The sequence below is a fragment of the Carcharodon carcharias genome, chromosome 19 (assembly GCF_017639515.1).
Source record: "Carcharodon carcharias isolate sCarCar2 chromosome 19, sCarCar2.pri, whole genome shotgun sequence".
NCBI classification, from domain to species: domain Eukaryota; kingdom Metazoa; phylum Chordata; class Chondrichthyes; order Lamniformes; family Lamnidae; genus Carcharodon; species Carcharodon carcharias.
In genome coordinates this window covers 18186276-18209278 of record NC_054485.1, presented here as the reverse complement: position 1 = coordinate 18209278, position 23003 = coordinate 18186276, and the positions used below count along the sequence as shown (strand labels likewise).

Sequence of the window (23003 nt, the reverse complement as noted above, 5' to 3'; positions counted from 1 at the left end):
GTCAGTCCAAGTCTGGATATTGCCCAGGTCTTGCTGCATTTGGACAGGGACTGCTTCCGTATCTGAGGAGTCTCGAATGGTGATGAACATTGTGCAATCATCAGCTAACAACCCTACTTCTGACCTTATGATGGAAGGAAGGTCATTGATGAAGCAGCTGAAGATGACTGGGCTGAGGACATTCATTCTTCCACAATATACAATTATTGAAGTTAACACACATTACCTTGCATGCTCGGCATCTTAGCTCAGCTGTATTCATCAATAGAAAAGAACTCCATTTCCTTAGTGGGCAGCTGGTGTGCATCCACGGGCCTTGCATCATGCAAATGAATGACAGCTACCTTGGCAACATTCATGACTCTCTCATCCTGTGCTAGTCCTCTGCTCAACTGTATTTGAACCAGCAAGGCAAGCCACAGGTTGGCAATTCAGAGGAATTTGAGTCTCCTTCTACAGAAATAATAGGAAGTTAACATGTAGGTACAGTAAACAATTAACACCAACAACAGCTTTTATTTTTATAGCCCTTTTAATATAATGAAAATCCCAAGGCATCTCACAAGAGCATTACAAAACAAAATATAACACCAAACCACATAAGGAGCTATAAGGCCATATGACCAAAAGCTTGATCAAAGAGGCAGGTATTAAGTAGTGTCTTAAAGGAGAAAAGCGAGATAGAGGGGTGGAGAGGTGTAGGGAGGATTTTCTAGGGCCTAGGCAGCTGAAGACTCAGCCACCACTAGTGGAATATCTAAAATCTGAGATATTCAAGAGGCCAGAATTGGAGGAGCGCAGATACTTGAGGTTTTTAGGGGCTGGAGAAGATTACAGAGATATGGAGGGTTGAGATCATGAGGGTATTTGAAGACAAGGAAGGGAATTTTAAAATCAAGATGTTGCTTAATTGGAGCCAATCTAGATAGGGAAAAGGGACTTTGTACGAGTTAAGACACAGGCAGCAGAATTTTGGATGATCCTGGGAAGTGTGTCCTCTGCAGTCACCATCATCGTGAAGCAGTCTGGGAAGAGTGTCCTCTGCAATCACCATTGCCGGGAAGCAGTCTGAGAAGAGTGTCCTCTACAGTCACTGTCGCCGAGTGTAAAAACACAAAGAGTGGCATCACAGGAAAACCGTAAGTTCATTGGTTGGTAAGTAACTGCTAGTTTGGACTACCTGTACTAAGTTGATTTCAGATTAAAAGTGACTACTGGGACCCAGGATCAGAGGCCTAACACTTAAGCTTCAACTCAGCAGAGAGAGCAAGTTCCAATTGACATGTGAGAAACACCTGACCTACCTACCTAATCCCATTTACCAGCACTTGGCCCATAGCTTTGAATGTTATGACATGCCAAGTGCTCATCCAGGTACTTTTTAAAGGATGTGAGGCAACCCACCTGCACCACCCTCCCAGGCAGCGCATTCCAGACCGTCAACACCCTCTGGATTAAAAAAGTTTTTCCTCACATCCCCCCTAAACCTCCTGCACCTCACCTTGAACTTGTGTCCTCTCGTGACTGACCCTTCAACTAAGGGGAACAGCTGCTTCCTATCTATCCTGTCCATGCTTCTCATAATCTTGTACACCTCGATCAGGTTGCCCTTCAGTCTTCTCTGCTCCAATGAAAACAACCCAATCTATCCAACCTCTTGCCATAACTTAAATGTTTCATCCCAGGCAACTTCCTGGTGAATCTCCCCTGCACCCCCTCCAGTGCAATCACATCCTTCCTATAATGTGGCGACCAGAACTGCACTCAGTACTCCAGCTGTGGCCTCACCAAGGTTCTATACAACTCTGTTAGGGGGAAATTAAAAATGCTAAAAGAGAATACAGTAAGAATTCACTTAAAATTTCCAGGCAGACATGGCTGCTAAACATATTAAGAGTTAAGGATTACCAGATGAACATTGCACAGCTTTGAGAATCAGACTGGAGACAAAAGTATGACATAAATTAGATTAAGTGTACTCCCCACTCATGTAGGGAAGGGGCAGATGGTTTTAGCTTAGATATGAGAAGATGAACAATGGACAAAGAGAGGGCTTTGATGAAACACAAACAGTCTGGAGTTGTAAGAACCAAGGTCTTTGCGTAGGTGTTTTAATTCTGATTGGATAATATCATTATGTATACATCCTTTAGAATTATTGATTAGCAAAATCACATGTTTATGAACTCAGTAGGATAGGGATCGCATGAAACCAGTGTGTTGATTACAGATTGGGTGTATTCAAATGTACTCAAATGTGTTATGATAAGAAAAGGTACAAAAGTAGTGACATGTAATCAGTCAGGGAGCTGGGCCTTCATTCTTAGGAATGATTGTAGCTCCCTTGCATATGCTTGAATAGAACTGGTTAAAAGGAAGCCTGAATCTCTGTATTTGTTGCGGGATCAGAGAGTGTCACAACCCTCTTCAACTCCAACATGACCTCCCTACTTTTGTAATCTATGCCTCAATTGATAAAGGTAAGTATCCCGTATGCCTTTTTCACCACCCCACTAATGTGCCCCTCTGCCTTCAGAGATCTATGGACACGCACGCTAAGGTCCCTTTGTCCCTCAGAACTTCCTAGTGTTGTGCCGTTCATTGAATACTTCCTTGTCAATTTACTCCTTCCAAAGTGTATCACCTCACACTTTTTAAGGTTAAATTCTATCTGCTACTTATCTGCCCATTTGACCATCCCGTCTATAACTTCCTGTAGCCCAAGACACTCAACCTCACTGTTAACCATCCAGCCAATCTTTGTGTCATCCGCAAACTTACTAATCCTACCCCCTACCTAGTCATCTATGTCGTTTATATAAATGAAGAATAATAGGGGACCCAGCACAGATCCCTGTGGTACACCACTGTACAAAATGGCTTCCAGTCACGAAAGCATCCTTCTGTCATCACTCTCTGTCTCCTACAACTAAGCCAATTTTGTATCAACATTATTAAATTACCCTGTATCCCATGTGCATTTGCCTTCTTTATAAGTCTCCCATGTGGGATCTTGTCAAAGGCTTTGCTAAAATCCACATAAACTACATCAACTACACTACCCTCATCTACACACCTGGTCACCTCCTCAAGATTGGGAGAAATGAGTTCGAATTAATGGGACATTGGCACCAGTACTGGGGAAAGAGGGAGCTATTCTGTTCGGATGGGCCCTACTTGAATCAGGCTGGGACCAGTGTCCTGGGGAATCACATAACTAGGGTTGCAGATAGGGCTTTCAACTAAATAGTGGGGGGAGGGTTTAGTTGCATGGAAATATAAAAAATCAAAGTTTAAGGAGAGGGTAAGAATGCAGGTTAGTGACGAGGCTGATTGTTACCAAAAAGTGAAAGGAAGGGACAGAGTCTGTGAACGCCATATTGCACCAAAGAATCATAAGAGTAGAGAAAATTGACGATATGGCTAATTTAAAGGCTTTGTATCTGAATGTGTGTAGCATTCAGAATAAAACTAATGAGTTAACAGCACAAATAGAGATAAATAGGTATGATTTGGTGGCAATTACTGAGACGTGGTTACAGGGAGAACAGGTATGGGAGTTGAATATCCAAGGATACTCAGTGTTTCGGAAGGATAGGCAGGAAGGAAAAGGAGGTAATGTAGATTTGTTAGTAAAGGAAGAGATCAATGCTATAGTGAGGAATGATATAGGCAAGACTCAGAGCAACACGTAGAGTTAGTCTGGGTAGAAATAAGAAATAGCAAGGGAAAGAAGTCCCTGGTGGGAGTAATCTATAGGTCCCCAAAGAGTAGTTCAGCAGTAGGGCACAGTGTAAACCAGGAAGTAATGGGGGGCATGTAAGAAAGGCACGGCAATAATCATGGGTGATTTTAATATGCATATAGACTGGACAATCAAATTGGCAAGGGTAGCCTCGAGGGAGAGTTTATAGAGTGTATGAGAGATTGTTTCTTGGAGCAATATGTTGTTGAACCAACCAGGGAACAGACTTTTCTGGATTTGGTTTTGTGTAATGAGATGGGATTAATTAATGATCTCAAAGTAAAGGATCCTCTAGGGAAGAGTGATCATTGCATGATAGAATTGCAAGTTCAGTTTGAGAGCGAGAAACTTGGTCCCGCACTCATGGAGTTAAACAAAGGTAACTACATAGGCATGAGGGCAGATTTGGCCCTAGGGGACTGGGCAGGAAGACTACAAGGTTGGACAGTTAATGAACAGTGGCAGATATTGAAGGAGATATTCAATTCCTCCCAAGTAAAATATATTCCAAAGAGGGGGAAAAGCATCTATGGCTAAGCAAGTAAGTTAAATATAACATAAAGGCACAAATTAAGGCGTACCAAATTGCAAAGGTCAGTGACAGGCTGGAAGATTGGGAAACTTTTAAAGATCAACAAAGGGTTACTAAAAAAAAAAATAAAAAGAGCAAAGGTAAATTATGAAAGAAAACTAGGGCAAAATGTAAAAACTGATAGCAAAAGCTTCTACAAGTATATAAAAGGAAAGTAGAGCAGCTAAAGTGAATGTAGGTCCCTTGGAGGATAAGACTGGGGAATTAATAGTAGAGAACGTAGAAATGGCAGAGACGCTTAATCAATGTTTTGTCTGTTTTCACGGAGGACACTAGTACCACCCCAATAGTAACAGTTAGAGCAGAGGGTATAGAGAAAGAGGAACTTAGAACAATTGCCATCACTGGAGAAAAAGTACTGAGCAAACTATTGGGATTAAAGGGTGACAAGTCCCCAGGACCTGATGGCCTACATCCCAGGGTCTTAAAGGAAGTGGCAGCGGAGATAGCAGATGCATTGGTAATAATACTCCAAAATTCCCTGGATTCTTGAAAGGTTCCAGTGGCTTGGAAAAGTGCTAGTATAACACCCTTATTCAAAAAGTTGGGGAGACAGAAAGTAGGAAACTATTGACCAGTTAATTTAACAACTGTTATTGGGCAATTGTTGGAATCCATTAATAAGGAAGTAGTAATGGGGTGTTTGGAAAGTCAAAATGCAATCCATCAGAGTCAGCATGGTTTTATGAAGAGTAAATCATGTTTGACTAATTTGCTAGGGTTCTTTGAAGATGTGACAAGCAAAGTGGAATATGGAGATTCTGTAGATGTAGTATATTTGGACTTCCAGAAGGCCTTTGATAAGGTGCCGCACAAAAGGTTAATACACAAGATAAGATCGCACGGAGTTAGGGGTAATATATTAGCTTGGATAGAAGATTGGCTAATCAACAGAAAGCAGAGAGTCGGGATAAATGGGTGTTTTTCTGGATGGCAAGCTGTAACTGGTAGGGTGCCAAAGGGTTCGGCCCTTGGGCTCCAACTATTTACAAGCTATATTGATAACTTGGATTCAGGGATAGAAGGTACTATGGCTAAATTTGCAGGTGACACCAAAATAGGTGGGAAATTAAGTTGTAATGAAGAAATAAGAAATTTAGAAATGGATATGGACAGGTTAGGCGAATGGGCCAAAATTTGGCAGATGGAGTTTAACGTGGATAACTGAGGTTATCCATTTTGGCTAGAAGAATAAAAAGGCGAGTTATTATTTAAATGGAGAGAAACTTCAGAATGCTTCAGTGCAGAGGGATCTGAGTGCCGTCGTGCATGAATCGCTGAAAGCCAGTATACAGGTAGAGCAGGTAATAAGGAAGGCAAATGGAATTTTGGCATTTATTGCTAAAGGAATAGAGTATAAAAATAGGGAGGTCTTGTTGCAACTGTCCAAGGCATTGGTGAGACCGCACCTGGAGTACTGTGCACTGTTTTGGTCCCCTTACTTGAGGAAGGATGTAGTTGCATTGGAGGCAGTTCAGAGGAGGTTCACTAGATTGATTCCAGAGATGCAGGGCTTATCTTATGAGGAGAGAGTGAGCAGTTTAGGCCTATACTCACTAGAGTTTAGAAGGATGAGAGGAGATCTAAATGAGATATATAAGATGCTAAAGGACATAGACAAAGTAGACGAGTGGATGTTTCCCTTTGTGGGGCATTCTAGAATGAGAGGCCATAGTTTTAGGCTAAGGGGTGGTAGATTTAAATCAGAGATGAGGAGGAATTACTTTTCTCAAAGGGTCGTGAATCTGTGGAATTCACTACCTCAGAGTGCAGTAGATGCCGGAATGCTGAATAAATTTGAGGAGGAGATAGACAGACTTTTAATTAATAATGGGTTGAAAGTTTATGAGGAGAGGGCGGGAAATTGGAGTTGAGGCCGAAATGAGATCAGCCTTGATCATATTGAATGGCAGGGCAGGCTCGAGGGACTGAATTGCCTACTCCTGTTCCTAGACCTTATGTTCTCAAGTGTACAGTGGAGGGAGGGGGCAGGTGGTGCAGAATATGGGAGACCGGCTAGAAAAGTGTTGAAATAGTCAAGTCTACAGGTAATGAAGGCATGAATGAAGGTTTCAGCAGCACACGAGCTGAGATGCTGCGAAGTTAGACAATGTAATTGAGGTGAAGTAGGCAATCTTATTTAGGGTGCAAATATGAGATAAGATACATCTTGGGGTCAAATATGACATTGAGGTTGAAAACAAATTGATTTAACCTCAGACTGTTGCCAGGGAGAGGATGGATTATTCGCTAGGGAACACAGTTTGGAGCGGGGACTGAAAATGATGTCTCCAGTCTTCTCAACATTTATTTGGGAGAAAATACCTGCAATTGGTATGGAGTATGAGAGTAAATAAATATTGCTGCAATTATATAGGGCTTTGATGAGACCACACCTTGAATACTGTGTTTTGCTTTGGTTTCCTTCCAAAGGAAGGATAGGCTACACTTAGAAGGGTAAATAGGTAGAACATTAAAGCCTTAAGATTGGAGTATGCAATATTAGTGTGCAGCTGCTCTGTGAGCTTATGCAACATTCCAAAAATCCTTTTCTGTATTTAAATGGATGCAATAACCCTTTGATTAAAATAAATGAACAAAGGAATTGTGTAATCTTTTAAAAGTTTAACTGCAAGGCTTACTTTTTATGTAGTCTTGCTTTAACAAGAATTTACCTATAATGAGGATTCATTGTTTCATCTCACTATATTACATTAGATGCCTCTTGGGCATGAAGTAAGTAGGACTCTGTTGAAATCAAAGCAGCATATTATTGGACATGTATACTAAGTTAGTGAATTGTGGATGAAAAGTTTGTTATATATCAGTCATAAATGTTTCTAATTACTTCCATTACAAAAGGCAATACGGCACTTCATTCTTGTTTGGAACAAACAAAACTTGTACAGCACGTTAATCATGATCTGAAAGAGAAAGATTGGTTAATATTTTGTGTAACTGTATCAGAACTTTCACATTGCTAACAAGGTGGAGTTTCTAAAGTGTTCTCAATTTCCAGGTATAATATTAGATCCCAGAGAAGTGGCAGAAACAGGTGTTTGCACCATTTCTGCTAGGCTTTTTCTAATCTTCTGAATGTTTAGTGGGATATTGGGAAAGTCCCTGCTGAAATTCTACACCAACCTATCTTGCTATTTTGGCTTCTGGTGAACCTGCTGTGCATTTTTGATCTTATTTCAGTGCACACCAATTTATGTTTTTTTGTTTATATCCCTATTTTAGTTATTATTAGTGGCAATGTGAGTGTGACATGAATCATGATCAGCTGAACCACAAGCACAAAGTTACTGCTTTAATGTGAAAAAGCAGGATTTGAATTGAATCATTAAAGTTACCACACAAGATAATTTGGTCTCTTATTTCTGTCAATTATATTTAGACAAATTGATTGATTCCTGAGATGTGAGGGTTGTCCCCTGAAGAGAAATTGAGTAGTTTGGGTCTATATTCACTGGAGTTTAGAAGACTGAGTGGTGATCTCATTGAAACATTTTTGGAGGGTTTGACAGGTTAGATGCTGCGAGACAGTTTCCCCTGGCTGGAGATTTTAGAACTAGGGATCATAGTCATTTGTTGGTCGGTCAGCCATTTAGGACTGAGATAGTGAGAAATTTCTTCATTTCGAGGGTTGTGAATCTTTGGAATTCTCTACACTACAGGGGTGTGGACGCTCAAAAAATGAGTAAGTTCAAGTCTCAGATTTTTAGACTCCAGAGGAATCAAGGAATAATGGGGGTTGATGGGAAAATGAAGGTGACATTAACAATCAGTCATGATCTTATTGAAATTTGAAACAGGCTTGAAGGGCCTTATGGCCCACTCTTGCTCCTATTTCTTCTGCTTTTGTTTTCTTACTGGGTGACCAGGGTTATTCATTCATGACTGCAGTCAGGAAAATGTGCATATATCTGTAGCAGGGCTATAACAAGAGCCATACTGCCACAAGTTACCTTATAGAGCACACCATCGGCCTCCTCAAGTAACTCTTCTGGACCACTATGGAGGAGCTCTGCAATATTCAACTGAGTGGGCACCAGGATTTGTGGTAGTATGCTGCATGCGGCATAACCTGGCCGAAGGAACAGTTCTAGCTCCACTTAATGAGGTGAGAAGCGGAGGAAGAGGAAGTGCAAGAGGAAATGGAGGAAGAGGAAGGGAGGCTGAAAAATAGACTAGCCCTTTCTGCCTGGATTCGATGTGATTAAATTATTTATGAGCGATATAAGTAATTGAAACGACACTTTCATAATGACCAACAGCCCCACACCCTACTTTTCCTCTTATCACTAACCATCAATCGCAACCTCTTTCTGACAATCATATCGGTTCCTCCCTCAATTCAATGCAGAAATAAAAACCACCACCAAATGGAAATTCAAATTGATCAATTCACTCATTAAATAATGCATAAAAAGTAAGTTAATTACCCTTGTGCATTCCCTTAGTGCCTGTATTCCATCTACCTTTTTTTTAGTGCTACTATTAGGTACTTACCCAGTGGCTGCAGCATAGTAGGTGGATTGCTGCTGATCTTCAATTGAGGAAATTGCAGATGGTTTTGGAGGACAACGTTGAGCGGTTCTGGGCCTAGGGAGCCTGGCTTCAGACTGCATGTTCTTGGCTAGGGCTACAACACTTTGGAATGGTTAGCTAACAAGCAACAGCAAGGGCACTGATGGATGGAGTGGGGGAGGGGATCAGGAAGGCTTCTTGTACCATTTGCTAATTGGATGTGGGTGTTGCTGACAAGACCAGCATTTATTTCCCATCCCTAATTGTCCTTGAGAAGATGGTGGTGAGTCGCCTTCTAGAGTTGCTACATCCACAGTGCTGTTAGGGAGGGAGCTCCGGGATTTTTATCTAGCGACTATGAAGGAACAGCCATATAGTTTTGCTGGCCAATGCTGCACTGTCGGTGTCACACCACTGACTGCCCAATGAATTGCTGTAAGTCAATGTAGCGCTGTGTGGCAAATGAATTTCTCCAATTTATTTGTCTTCAAAATTCAACATGTACATTTTTTTGCCCTTTTGCTTTAAGCTGTAATTTGCACATCAAAATAGCAGTTTTATTAAATAGTTTCTTGTCTTTAAATAATTTTGAAAAAGCAACTGAACAGAAAACTGGAAGCTAGCAGTTAGTATTCTTTCAGTACAGTTAATTGATGCTGAAGCATCCTGAAAAATTGTTAGCTCTAAGTAGAAATATAAATTCCAAGCCTAGACTTGCAGATAGGCTGAAGCTTTCAATAAAAACTTGAGTAAAGACACTAAAAGCCTCAAAAGAAAATTAATTGGTTGAAAAAAGAAACATGCTATTGAAGCGTCATCAGGACTTGTTGACCCTTCTGCAGCTATTCCTGTTTGACTTCTTTGCAACAACTCTTTTCTTCTGCCATTAACACAATGCAGCTCCATGCTTTGTGGTGAATATTTACACTGACCTATGACTACATTTTTCTAGGTTTCTAATTGAATGTCACATTCCTTTAAGTAATTGTTTCACATGTATTCCCAAAGAAAGGCACAGCTGAGAGAGGTTAATGTCTCATCCAGTTCACTGTGCCATATAACAAGCACAAAAATATTTAACAGTATTCTGCTTAGGTTACCTTGGAGAACTGGTATAACTTGAGCAGAATCCTGTCTGGTATGTTTTGAGTTTATTATATCTTTCAGATCTTTTGTGCATCCCTTCTAAGCTAGTTTAACACCTTTTATTAGGAAACTACATGCCCATTTAAAAAATTTTGCACAACCTGTACATATTTAATTGTTTAATTTCACCTGATGTAGTTATTCCCACCTGTAGGTTTTGCTTGGATTTTTCTGTCGTTTTGACCACCTCATCAGGTATTAGTCCAACCATTAGCTGTCATCTGCAAATTTGACCAACTGCATTGCTTTTCTGAATTCAGATTCTTTATGTGTTGGGAAATGTGGGGCCCCAGCACCAATCTTGGGGCAATTCATTATTTGCAGCTTCAGCTAGAGTATAATGTCCAATTCTGGCACCACAGATTTGGGAAGCAATGAAAGCTTTGAAGCAGGTGAAGAGATTTACTAGAATGGTTCCAAGGGTGAAGGATCACAGTTACATGGAGAAGCTGGGGTGGTTGTTCTTCGAACAGAGAAGATTAAGTGGAGATTTGATAGTGTTTAAAATCATGAAGAATTTGAATGGAATAAATAAAGAGAATCTGTTTCAAATGGTTAAAGGATATGAGAGGGTGCAGATTTCAGGTGATTGGCAAAAGAACCATAGTCAAAATTAGGACATTTTTTTTACACAATGAGTGGGAAGGATTTGAAATGCAATGTCTGATAGAGTAGTGTAAACAGATTTAATAGTTTTCAAAAGGGAATTGGATATATGTTAAGGAGAAAATATTGCAGGTATATAGGGAAAGAACAGAACAGTGGGACTAGGGACTAACTGGATCACTCTTCGAAAGAGCCAGTGCAGATTTGATGGGTCAATGGCAGCCTCTTGCACTGTACTGTTCTATAATCTTTCGGTCCTTTTTCTTGTCCTAGCTGGCTGTTGAATGCAGCTTTGGGAAACTATTTGCCCATTGTGCAAGATGCATGTCAGTGCCACTAGAGCTGTGTTTGTATAAACATAACTTTGTGCTTGTTATGTTGACACATTGCAACATTTCAATGTTTACCGCTGTCTTTATCCTAAGACTGTTCATATGCCATTTATTAATTTTTCCGATATATGCCAATGATAGATTCTAAGGGCTGCATCTTCATCTCATCAAGAGGTCCTGGACACTAAAACTGATAAATTCTTTGGATAATGTTATGATCCTTGGCCAGAATCCCCAGGTTGTTGGTGAGATCCAGTTAGGGACCAATAACGTTTTGTTTAAAGTGGACAAAGTTTGAGGTTCAAGACACTTGCTCAATGCAGAAAGCCACAAGGATCCATGGGTTTTGAACAAACAAAAATAGAAAGATTAGAAAGTTAGAAAGATAAAACAATTTATAGTATCTATCTTATACTCTTAAACAGTCAGGGTTAATATAAAGTACATATCAATTAACAGGCGAACTGTGATCGAACACACCACACAATAAATGCCAAGTTCTATGCAGATTCCATGGATTTCTTAACAACCCACCCAGATGTTCATAACATTGAGTCCACCAATCTCTCAAAAGCTTCGTCTCTCTCACGAGGGTTTCCATCTTCACCTTTAAAGATCTTGCCTTGGAATTTTCTCCAAAAGTCGCTCCAAATCGGAAGGCGTCAATGATGGCCCACCTCGCAGGGTTTCAATCTCTCCTCCTGATCTTCCATTCCCCCTGGATTCCCAAAAGCGACTTTCGGAGAGAATTCCAAGGCAAGAACTTCAAAGGTAAAGATTGGAAACCCTCATGAGAGAGACGAAGTTTCAGTGAGGTTAGTTGACTCAATGTTATGAACATCTGGGTCGGTTGTCGACTCAGACATCAATTTCCAAGCACAGTTTCAGCTCTTTGGCCATGCCGAGCAGAACACTACTGCTCCAAAGGGGTACCTTTTCCCTAGCAGCCCTCTTCAATTATCTGGGCTTCTCACGAGCCCTCTATCCTTAAAGTCTGCTCCCCGCAGCCTTTCTCTAACTTGGAGCCTGTTTCTCTCCTTTTCTTATAATTGAACTTAACTGAGACCTAACTTCGCCCCCTAACTGGGACCTCTCTCTCTCCCCCTCCCTTGACCCCTTCCTGGGACCTCTCCCAGTTCTCCTGACTGGGATTCTTGCTGGCTATGGCACGCTGCACTCGGTCACGTGACCTAGGTTTTTGCGCCCTCTTTTCTCTTTGTGTGCAGGACCTGTTCTGGGCCTGAAGAACATAAATTATGTCGAACTGCACATGTGCAACCTGCTCCCAGCCTGCGCAGAAAGTTCAAGGTCTGAAGACTGTCAGGATTTGGTGTTTCCGACCTCCAAACTGAACACAAAGGTATGTCTGAGTTTCAAAACGCTAGTAACGAAGGTTCTCGGTACAGTCAAATTCAAATGTTTGCAAGCCAACTGTCTTGCTCAGTTATTTAATAACATGGGAGCTATAGTGATAGACAACAGCAACTTGTATTTATTTGGCACCGTTAATGTAATAAAACATCCCAAAACACTTGTTACAGAGGCATTATAAAACAAAAAATGCCACCTAGCCACATAAGGAGATATTAGGGCAGATGACCAAAAGCTTGTTCAAAGAGTTTTTAGGTTTTGAGAAGTGTCCTAAAGGAGAGAAGCAAATTTGACTAACTGGCATTGCTTTTCTGAATTCAGATTGTTTAAATAGTTGGGAAATATGGGGTCCCAGCATGGAGCAATTCATTAAGTGCTGCTTCAGCTCAAGTTTGGTGTTCAGTTCTGGCACAACAGGTTGGGAAAGCAATGAAAGCTTTGGAGCAGTTAAAGAGATTTACTAGAATGGTTCCAAGGGTGAGCAACCACGGTTACATGGTGAAGCTGGGGTGGTTGTTCTTAGAACAGAGAAGATTAAGAGATTTGATAGAGCTGTTTAAAATCATGAAGAGTTTGAATAGAATATATAAAGAGAAACTTTTCAAATGGCTAAAGGATTAATAACAAAAGGGCACATTTAAGATGATTGACAAAAGAACCAGAGGCAGAATAAGGAAAAACTTTTTTAACACAGTGAGTGGGAAGGATTTGAAATGGAGATATTTTGGAAGGGAATTCCAGACCTTAAAGCCTAGGTAGATGAAGGCATGGCCATCATTTGTGGAACAATTAAAATCGGGAATACTCATGAGGCCAGAATTAGAAGAGTGCAGATATCTCGAAGATTCTTTCTAGGGCTGGAGGAGATTACAAAGATAGGAGGAGCAAGGCTTTGGAGGGATTTCAAACCAAGGATGAGCATTTTAAAATCGACACGTTGTTTAACTGGAAGCCAATGTAGGTCAAGCAGAAAGGTGATGGGTGACATTTGGTGCGTGTTAGGAAATGGGAAGCAGAGTTTAGGATGGCCTCAGGTTTAGAGGGTGGAATATGGGAGGCTGGCCAGGAGTGCGTTGTAATAGTTCATCTGATCGTAGAAAATTGATAGCTATTATTGGCGATATAGTCTTCAAGTGCTTAAGTTGTGCCATGGGTTGCATTTCTTATTTATAATCCAGCATCAGCAAGCCATCTTTTTAAAAAGCATACGCACATCCCCTTTGAATACTATAGCTAGAAACATTGTGTAAGTACAATCAGAACAATCATTTCTGAGACTAGATTTCAATCTAGATTTTATTAATTGAATTTTAAATTCTACCAGCTGCCATGGTGGAATTTGAACCCGTGTTCCCAGAACATTAGCCTGAGCCTCTGGATTACTAGTCCAGTGACTACCATCTCCCCTTTGACCCAGTCTTATTTTCCAATTCTTTATTTCCTTTTCTCACCTTGTTTGACATTGAATTCACCCCCTTTCTAACTCCTTACTGTTTGTTTATTTCTCAATCCCTTAATCTCATTGGTTAAGGAGATACCCTATTTATATTATTTTTTACCAAGATCCCAGATGCCTTGTTGCCTACACCATGCCATTATCAGCTTCCTATTACAGCAACTTGTGGGCAACATTTTTTAAACCTAAACTTGCAGATACAAATCTAACTAATGGGGCATTCTAATATTTCCAGAAAGCCCCAGCATAATTTACCCAGCAGAATATCCAAGCAAAAAAAATCAGAGAACACAAAGCTGACAACCACCAAGTCTTCCTTTAAATTGTTCCAGATTTTAAAGAATTTGATATTCCTCCCAGCAAATGAATGTTTATCCAGTTCCAGACCCTTCATGACCCTGACACACACCTCTGTTATGCTTAACACCCAAGTTTAGTGAAAGGGGCAGGTTCAGGTGCTTCTAAGAGGAAGTTACACAATAGTTCCTCATAATCGCGGTCAGAAGAATATTGTCACATCAGGTGCATTTTACTTTCGCTAGCTTGAACAACAAAACACAGGACTGTAATTAATTCTACAACAGATGTAATACATTTTTATCAGAACTGCTGTTGACATTTTAAAACTAAAGTATTTGAAAACACGAGCTTGTTACGTTATTTGACAGCCATGGTATCTACTTCACTTTTCCAATAAATACTGTAGGTAGAACCCTAAGGCATTCAAATTAGAATACTGTCACAGCCTTATTGGCATGACAATATTGTGACATTCAAGATTGAAATTTAGCTTTTGTGGATTACAAAACAGTATCTTGTCTCCAGAGAGGACCATCTTTCTGATACTGACTCAGTGTTTGTCAAACCAGATAAATGAAACCCCATGAACACTTTCATTCTGAAACAAAATGCAAATTTGCCTTTCAGACACAAAAGGCTACTGAACCCACAGGTGGGAGAAGAATCCAACTGCTTAATGGGATAACCACAATACCTTATTTGGACCATGACTCAACCCTGTTGTGAGGTCACATAATATAGTGGCCATCTTTGTTCCCTGCTCACAGATATTAATAGAACTTCAAATCGACATTTGAGAAAAACATCTTCAGAGACTTCAAGACTGACTTCCCTCGGGGAGAGAGAATGTCTTGCTAAGAGCTAGTCGCCACTGCAGCCAGCTAAGTGGCCTAAGGATAGTCCTTAGTTCTGATGAAGAGCCATACGGACTCGAAACGTTAATCGTATTCCTCTCCACAGATGCTGTCAGACCTGCTGAGTTTTTCCAGCTATTTTTGTTTTTGTTGGCCTAGGTATATGCCTGCAATACCTTGCAAGAGGAACAAGGACTTTCTCCTTTATCCTATTTCCCCATCAAGTTCACCTGAGTGCTCAACCTCTGGCAGATCTACTACAAGAGCCTTCACAGCCATGGAGGAATCCCTGCTTTTCAAGATCTTCACTTCCAGCCAGAACATCAACTCAACCAAGAAACCTTGGGCTTGCAATGAAATTCAATTTTTATAATTACTGTTTAACCTTGACTGTACCTAGTTTGTGTGTGTGATAATGTGGGTGAGTTGTGTGAGTGAGAAATCAAGCTATCATTTAACTTTCAGGGCAAACGTGAGAGAGAAATAAAGTAACCACCTTCATTTATAATACATAAAAACTTGCTGTGGTGTACTTAAATTGACTCAATCAATCAAGGGTAGTAAATTAGACACATCCACATACAAATATATTTGATCATTGACAATTTTAATTGTTACCTTTTATTGCCCGTGACAGTACAATATTAGTATACAGTTGCCCTGGGTAATTGTGCAAAATTTATTTTCTAGCAGTAATTCATTGGTTAAAATAAATGAGTAAAAGGAGTTTCAAATGATCTCAATTTCAAGGCATAACAGCAGATCCTGGAGAAATGGTGGAAATAGCTGTTTGCACCATTTCTGCTAATCTTCTGAATGTTTAATGGGACATTGCAAAAATTTTATCCTGATTTATTTGCTGTTTTGTTTTTTGGTGAACTTGCTGTGCATTTTTGACTTTATTTCAGTGCGCATTGATTTTCTTTTTCTCCCTATTTTGATCATTGTTCGTGGCAATGTGACTGTGACATAAATCATGATCAACTGAACTGCATAAAATTGCTGCTTTATTGCAGATACTTGTCAGAATTTTTGGAATTCTCTGCCCCAGAGGGCTGTGCATCATTATGGTTCTTCATCATCTCCTTGGCAATCCCTTCCTGGATCTCATTGCCTATGAAGGTGGTAGAAGCAGAAACAATCAATGATTTCAAAAGGAAATTGGAAAGGCAATAAGGAGAATAAATGTGAAAGACTATGAGAATAGAGAAGAGGAATGGGACTGACTGGTCCACAGAAAGCTGGCATGAACTTGATGGGCTGAATGTGCCATTATGATTCAGACTCAAACTTCTTCGATGTCCTGAAATAGATATTCACACAATATACCTCCCCCTAGTTGCAGGGATGGGTGGGATTTTGAGAGAGTAGATAGGGAGAAATTGTTTCCAATAACAGGAGATTCAAGAGCCAAAGCAAACCAGATAATAGGCAAAAAAAGCCAGAAGGACCAAAAAGTGAAATCTTATTATGCTGCATGTTGTTATGATCTGCATTGCACTGCCTGAAAGGATGGTCAAAGCAGGCTCAATAGCAACTTTCAAAAGGGAATGGGACATTTACATGAGTTGAAGAAGTTTGATCAGGTAATGGAATAGATATATATGGACTTTAGGAAGCATTTGGCAAAGTACTACATAGGAAGCTTGTGAAGATGGAAGTCCATGGAATTAATAGGTAAGTGGTGGTATGGATGTGAATTGGCTTAGTGACAGGGAACAGGGGATGGTGGTGGATGGATGTTTTTCAGTGTGGGAGTGGTTTGCAGATGACCTGAAATTTAGCAAAGTAACAAGTGGTGGGTGTAATTGAAGACTTCAGGATGCCACATGCAGGATGGTGAAATGGACAGAAGCAGAGCAGATGGAGATTAATGTGGAGAAGTATGAAGTGATGCACTTTGGGAGAACTAATATGGAAAAACGATATATGAAATGTGGCATGATTTTGAAAATATGGATGAGCAGAGAAACCTTGATATCCATCTACATAAAACCTTAAAAGGTGCCAGGGCGAGTAGATAAGGTGGCTAAAAAAGCATTTAAATTACTTATAGAGACATAGATTGTAAACGCAAAGAAATCGCCCTTGAACTTCAAGTTACTGGTTAGTCCTCACCTTGAATATTGTGGCAGTTCAGCGCACCACATTTTAGCCTTAGAGCATATAAGATGTTTACCAGGATGTTAGGTGGGATGACTGCAGTTAAGAGCCGAGGTTGGAAAAGTTAGGGCTGTTCTTGTAACAGAGAAGGTTAAGAGGTCACACTGTTTGTAGGTGAGAACAGCAAGTTAAAAAGTGACATAGACTAAATGGACAGAATTTAGTAGAGCCTGCCTGTGGGGCACGGGGAGCAGGAGAATCTGACAAAAGTACCTGCATCGGATCTGTATTCAGAAAATTGTCCCCAGTTAAGTTGACGGGAAGAATTTTAATTGGGTTCCTTAATGAGCCACTTGACACCAATTATCCCTGGGCCCACTGGAATTTAGTGATGAGATTTATGAGACTTGCATGGCTCTGCCTTGCATCCCGAAGGCTGCCTAGCGAACCCTAACCTGGCGGGGGCTGCAGCAGCGGTGACCCTTGTTGACAGGCACTCAGTACCTGCTCGAGGGATGGGGGAGAGGAGATGTTAGTGAGCAGGACTTTGTAGAAATTATTGGGCTAAGTTAGGCTTTATCATATCTCATGCCTAGGTCTATACCGGGTGGACTCTCCTGCTTTATTGTTATTCAACTTTTCCGTACTGGTTTTGATCTAACGGAGTGTCTTGCAATGCCATTTTTGAGAGCAGTTTAGAGTGAGCCACATTTCTACAGGTCTGGAGTCACAAATAGGCCAGACAGGTAAGAACAGTAGATTTGCTTCCATGAAAAGAAATTGGTGAACAAGATGGGTTAACATCAGTTCAGTAGTTTCATGGTCTTATTGCTGAAATTAGCATTATGTTTCATTGAATTTAAATTGCCCTAGCTGCCATGATGCGATTTGAATTCTTGTCTCCAGAGCATTAGTCCAGACCTCTCATTACTGTTCCAGTAATGATACCAGTATGCTACTGTTCCCATATCAATACAACAAAAACACTTTGTGGATTCTGAAACACATAGTAGTTAAACTTGAATTTGTATGTTTCAGGTGATGAAAATCCGGAAAGTTCTGAATCGGCTAGAAAAACCTCATGGGCTTTACCCCAACTATCTGAGCCCTGTTACTGGTCACTGGGGGCAGCGTAAGTAGCAGTACAAATTCGCCAGCACTGTCTTTCACTTCCATGATTTAATCTCCAGGTTTTATCTGTTGACTACTCAACAACATTTCTTGCATAGAGACTATTTTGCTGAGATTGTAGCTGACTGAGAATTGCTGTATTTAAAGAATGAAATATAATAATGATGAAATATAGGTGTGGAATTTAATTTCAGGATAGTTTTGGGTATTTGAGGGAGAGGTGAGTTGGGATTTCATCTGGTACTCCAGAAATGAGATTGGATTATTTTTTTTCTCCTGGAGCTCCTTAACATGCTGCGGATGCACTTTCTGCACAGAATGGACGGGAAGTGAGTTGGAAACAGCTTCTGGCATATGGAAAATTGAGTGACTCATTTGCTCCCCATCAGCATGGGGAGAAACTGGGCTCCGGGGCAAGGAAGACCTATGTGGTCCCAGGGGAACGCTTCTGGTCCTCTTGTAAATTTATCAGTTTTCTTCGGGGAAAATCTGACTTGATTTAAATTGCTAGGAAAGCCACAGCAGGTCAGGGTGGAGTTAAAATTTCAGTCAAGCACCCACTGTTTATTTACACAAGGACCTCTCTGGTTTTGTGGAGGGGAGAGGAGGAGTTTAGCTGCCCATCCAGAAGACCACATAAAACAAAAGAATTTGGGCAGCTTGACAATGGATAAGTAGTCATCTGGGTGATTTCAATAGCCACCTTCCCTGGTTTCCCGCAGATGGATCGGGATAAATTCATCCTCTCTCTCTGTTTGCTAATTGTAAACCAAATTCAAATTGACTAAAGTTATCAACGTTTAGTATAGTTTTAACCTGAAGGCGCTGTTGGTTTATGAATCAGTATTGCACATTGTACACCAGAATATATAATGTATATACTCATATAAAAGTCAACCTCATGATTTTCAGCCTAAAAAAGTGCTCATTCCATAAACCTCATGTTGAAGTTGAACCTAGTTTTTCAGGGATCAGAGCCCAAAAACTCCAGAACCAAAGTATAATCCTGGAGATGTTAATGATTCAATTTCGTTGTAAATATATACAGTAAATACTAATGAAAATGAGTACTGGTAAGTAAAGCTTAAAATATTTGTGTTTTATTCAAATTAGTGAGCTGATTATGAATGATAATTAATATGAATATCTTAGTATTGTTTCTATTGTGACAGTCTTTCTTGAATTTCACTTCAGCCTAAGTGAAGCATGCATGTCAACCTCAAAAACATTACCTGTGTAAAAGTCAACCCCGTGAGTTTTGGCCTAAAAAATTGGTCTTTTACACTCTTACGGTACTGAAGTTAGACAACGTAACCAGGCAGTTTGGCCCAACCGCTCTCATTAACCCTGCGCATGAGCAAGTAGTCACGTTATTTGCCCTTTTCTATATTCTTTTTGCCTCTTTTTCCCTTCACTTATCTAATCTAATTTTGAACGCTGACTTAGAAACAATTTTAACCCCATCTGACCGGTGGTAATGGGGCAGCAGACGAGTTAATATTAACTGTGAAAACTTACCACCCTGTTACTGGCTTAATTGGGTCCTTTATTACCCAACCAAAATGTTTGCTAGACTTGGGTGGAAGCCTGTTAATAAATGCAGACTGGTACTATGACATCATTTATACCCCAGTGGCATGTTAACCACCAACTATGTGGGGAGCCCCCATGGGCACTCTGCTGAATGAAACCTGGGCTGTGGTGACAAGAGCTCTGTAAGGAAAGTGTTAAACTTTTTTGTGTAGGGTCAAAGGTGCTGCTCTGGAGTCCACAAGAAAAAGCCATGCCTCTGCTGCCCTGGATACTCTTCTCTCCCCATTCCTATATTCAAGACTCTATCATTCTCAGTACCGCCCCAGCAACTTATCTGAGTGCTGGGAGGTGTCTTCTGGGCCACCTGATCTTCAACAGTTGGCTATCTATTTCCACCCATTTCAGGTGAGGAACTGCCAGAAATATGTAAAGTAGGCTCAGTTAAAATAGCCCAAAACTCAAATTGATGACATTAGGCTTGCACGATGCTCAGCCTGTATAGAATCCACTCCCAGTTGGAGTCAGACCTATCATAAAGGAAGATGGTTGTGATTGTTGGATATCAATCATCTCAGTTCCAGGACATCACTGCAAGAGTTCCTTAGGGTATTGTCCTAGGCCCAACCATCTTCAGCTGCTTCATCATTGACCTTCCTTTCATCATAAGGTCAGAAGTGGGGATATGCGCTGATGATTGCACAATACTCAGCACCATTCACAACTCCTCAGATGCTGTCTATGTCCATAATATGATTGAATTTTACATTCAGTTTGAGGGAGAGAAGAGTGGATTCGAGACTGTTTTTAAACTTAAATAAGGGCCTAACAAATTTGACCAGGTGTGTAGATGAGGGCAGTGCAGTTGATGCAGTTTATATGGATTTCAGCAAAGCTTTTGACAAGGTCCCATATGGGAGACTTATAAATAAGGCAAATGCACATGGGATACAGGGTAATTTGATAAAGTGAATTCAAAATTGGCTTAGTTGTAGGAGACAGAGGGTGATGACAGAAGGATACTTTAGTGACTGGAAACCAGTGTCCAGTGGCGTACCACAGGGATTTGTGCTGGGTACCCTATTATTTGTCATTTATATAAACAACATAGATGACTGTGGGGGGTAGGATTAGTAAGTTTGCGGATGACACAAAGATTGGCAGGATGGTCAATATATGTCTTGGGCTACAGGAAGATATAGACGGGATGGTCAAATGGGCAGATAAGTGGCAGATGGACTTTAACCCTGGAAAGTGTGAGGTGATACACTTTAGAAGGAGTAATTTGACAAGGAAATATTCAATGAATGGCATGATGCTAGGAAGTTCTGAGGAACAAAGGGACATTGGTGTGTGTCCATAGATCTTTGAAGGCGGAGGGGCATGTTAGTGGGGTGGTGAGAAAGGCATATGGGACACTTGCCTTTATCAATTGAAGCATAGATTACAAAAGTAGGGAGGTCATGTTGCAATTGTATAAAACCTTGGTGAGCCACAGCTGGAATACTGTATGCAGTTCTCATCACTACATCATAGGAAGGATGTGATTGCACTGGAGGGGAGTGCAGAGGAGATTCACCAGGATGTTGCCTGGTATGAAACATTTAAGTTATGAAGAGAGGTTAGATAGACTTGGGTTGTTTTTGTTGGAGCAGAGAAGACTGAGGGGCAACCTAATCGAGATGTACAGGATTATGAGGGGCATGGACAGGGTGAATAGGGAGCAGCTGTTCCTCTTATTTGAAAGGTCAGTCACGAGAGGACACAAGTTCAAGGTGAGGGACAGGAGGTTTAGGGGGATGCGAGGAAAAACTTTTTTTACCCAGAAGGTGGTGACGGTCTGGAATGTGCTGCCTGGGAGGATGGTGCAGGTGGGTTGCCTTACATCCTTTAAAAAGTACCTGGATGAGTACTTGGCATGTCATAACATTCAAGGCTATGGGCCAAGTGCTGATAAATGGGATTAGGTAGGTAGGTCAGGTGTTTCTCACGTGTCGGTGCAGACTCGATGGGTCAAAGGGCCCCTTCTGAACTGTGATTCTGTGGAGGGCAATTATGAGGGTATGGAAGCAGAGCTGGCTAAAGTGAATTGGCAAATTAGGTTAAGGGATAGGCCAATAGAGATGCAGTGGCAAACATTTAAGGGAATATTTTAGAATACACAGAATAGATACATTCCAACCAGTAAGAAAAAGTCCAAGAGATGGACACACCGTCTGTGGTTAACTAGAAATGTTAAAGATAGTATCAAACTTAAAGAAAAAGAACATAATTGTGCAAAGATGGGTGGAAGGCCAGAAAATTGGGCAGAATATAAGGAAGAGCAAAGGATGGCTAAAAGGAGAGAAAAATTAGCCCGAACCATAAAAACACTTGGTAAGAGTTTCTATAAATATTTAAAAAAGAAACAAGTTAGCAAAGTTAGCGTTGGTCCTATAGAAGAGTGAATCTGGAGAATTGATAATGGAAAACAAAGGAATGGCAGGTGAATTGACCAGGTATTTTGCATCAGTCTTCACTATAGAGGATACAAATAACATCTCAGAAGCAGCTATAAATTAGGAAATGGAAGGGAGGGAGGAACGTGGAGAAAATTACATTCACCAGAAAAGTGCTACTGGGTAAATTGTTGGAAGTTGCGGTCTGACAAGTGCCTGGATCCTGGTGGACTTCATCCTAGGGTCTTAAAAGAAGTGGCTAGTGAGATAGTTGATGCATTGGTTTTAATCTTCCAAAACTCCCTAGATTTGGAGGAGGTCCCGTTAGTTTGGAAGTCAGCAAATGTAACTCCATTATTCAAAAAGGGAGGGAGGCAGAAAGCGGGAAACTACTGACCAGTTAGCTTAACATCTGCCATAGGGAAAATGTTAGAATCTATTATTAAAAGGCAATATTGGGGCGCTTGGATAAGTTCAAGGTAATCAGGCAGAGTCAACATAGTTTTGTGAAAGAGAAATCATGTTTAACTTTTTGGAGTTCTTTGAAGGAGTAACATGTGTTGTGGATTAAAGGGAACTGGTGGATGTACTGTCTTTAGATATCCAGGAGGCTTTTGATAAAATGCTACTTCAAAGATTATTGCGTAAAATAAAAGCTGATGGTAAAGGGGTAACATGTTGGCATGGATGCAAGATTGGCTGGCTAACAGGAAGCAGTTGATAGGCATAAATGGATCTTTTTCAGGTTGGCAAGATGTAACGAGTGGTGTGCCGCAGGGATCAGTGTTGAGACCTCAACTGTTTACAATTTATATAAATGACTTGGATGAAGGGATGGATAGGATGGTTGCGAAATTTGCTGATGA

General features: G+C 40.7%; 1 protein-coding gene across 1 annotated transcript in view; it reads left to right on the top strand.

Annotated features, from left to right (window-relative positions):
* LOC121291459 (mannosyl-oligosaccharide 1,2-alpha-mannosidase IA-like) overlaps positions 1–23003 on the top strand; it is a 145403-nt gene that overhangs the window by 83080 nt on the left and 39320 nt on the right. Inside the window, exon 7 of the mRNA XM_041212665.1 lies at positions 18077–18170. Within this exon, the coding sequence (XP_041068599.1) occupies positions 18077–18170 (94 nt within the window). The remainder of the gene's footprint in view (positions 1–18076; positions 18171–23003) is intronic.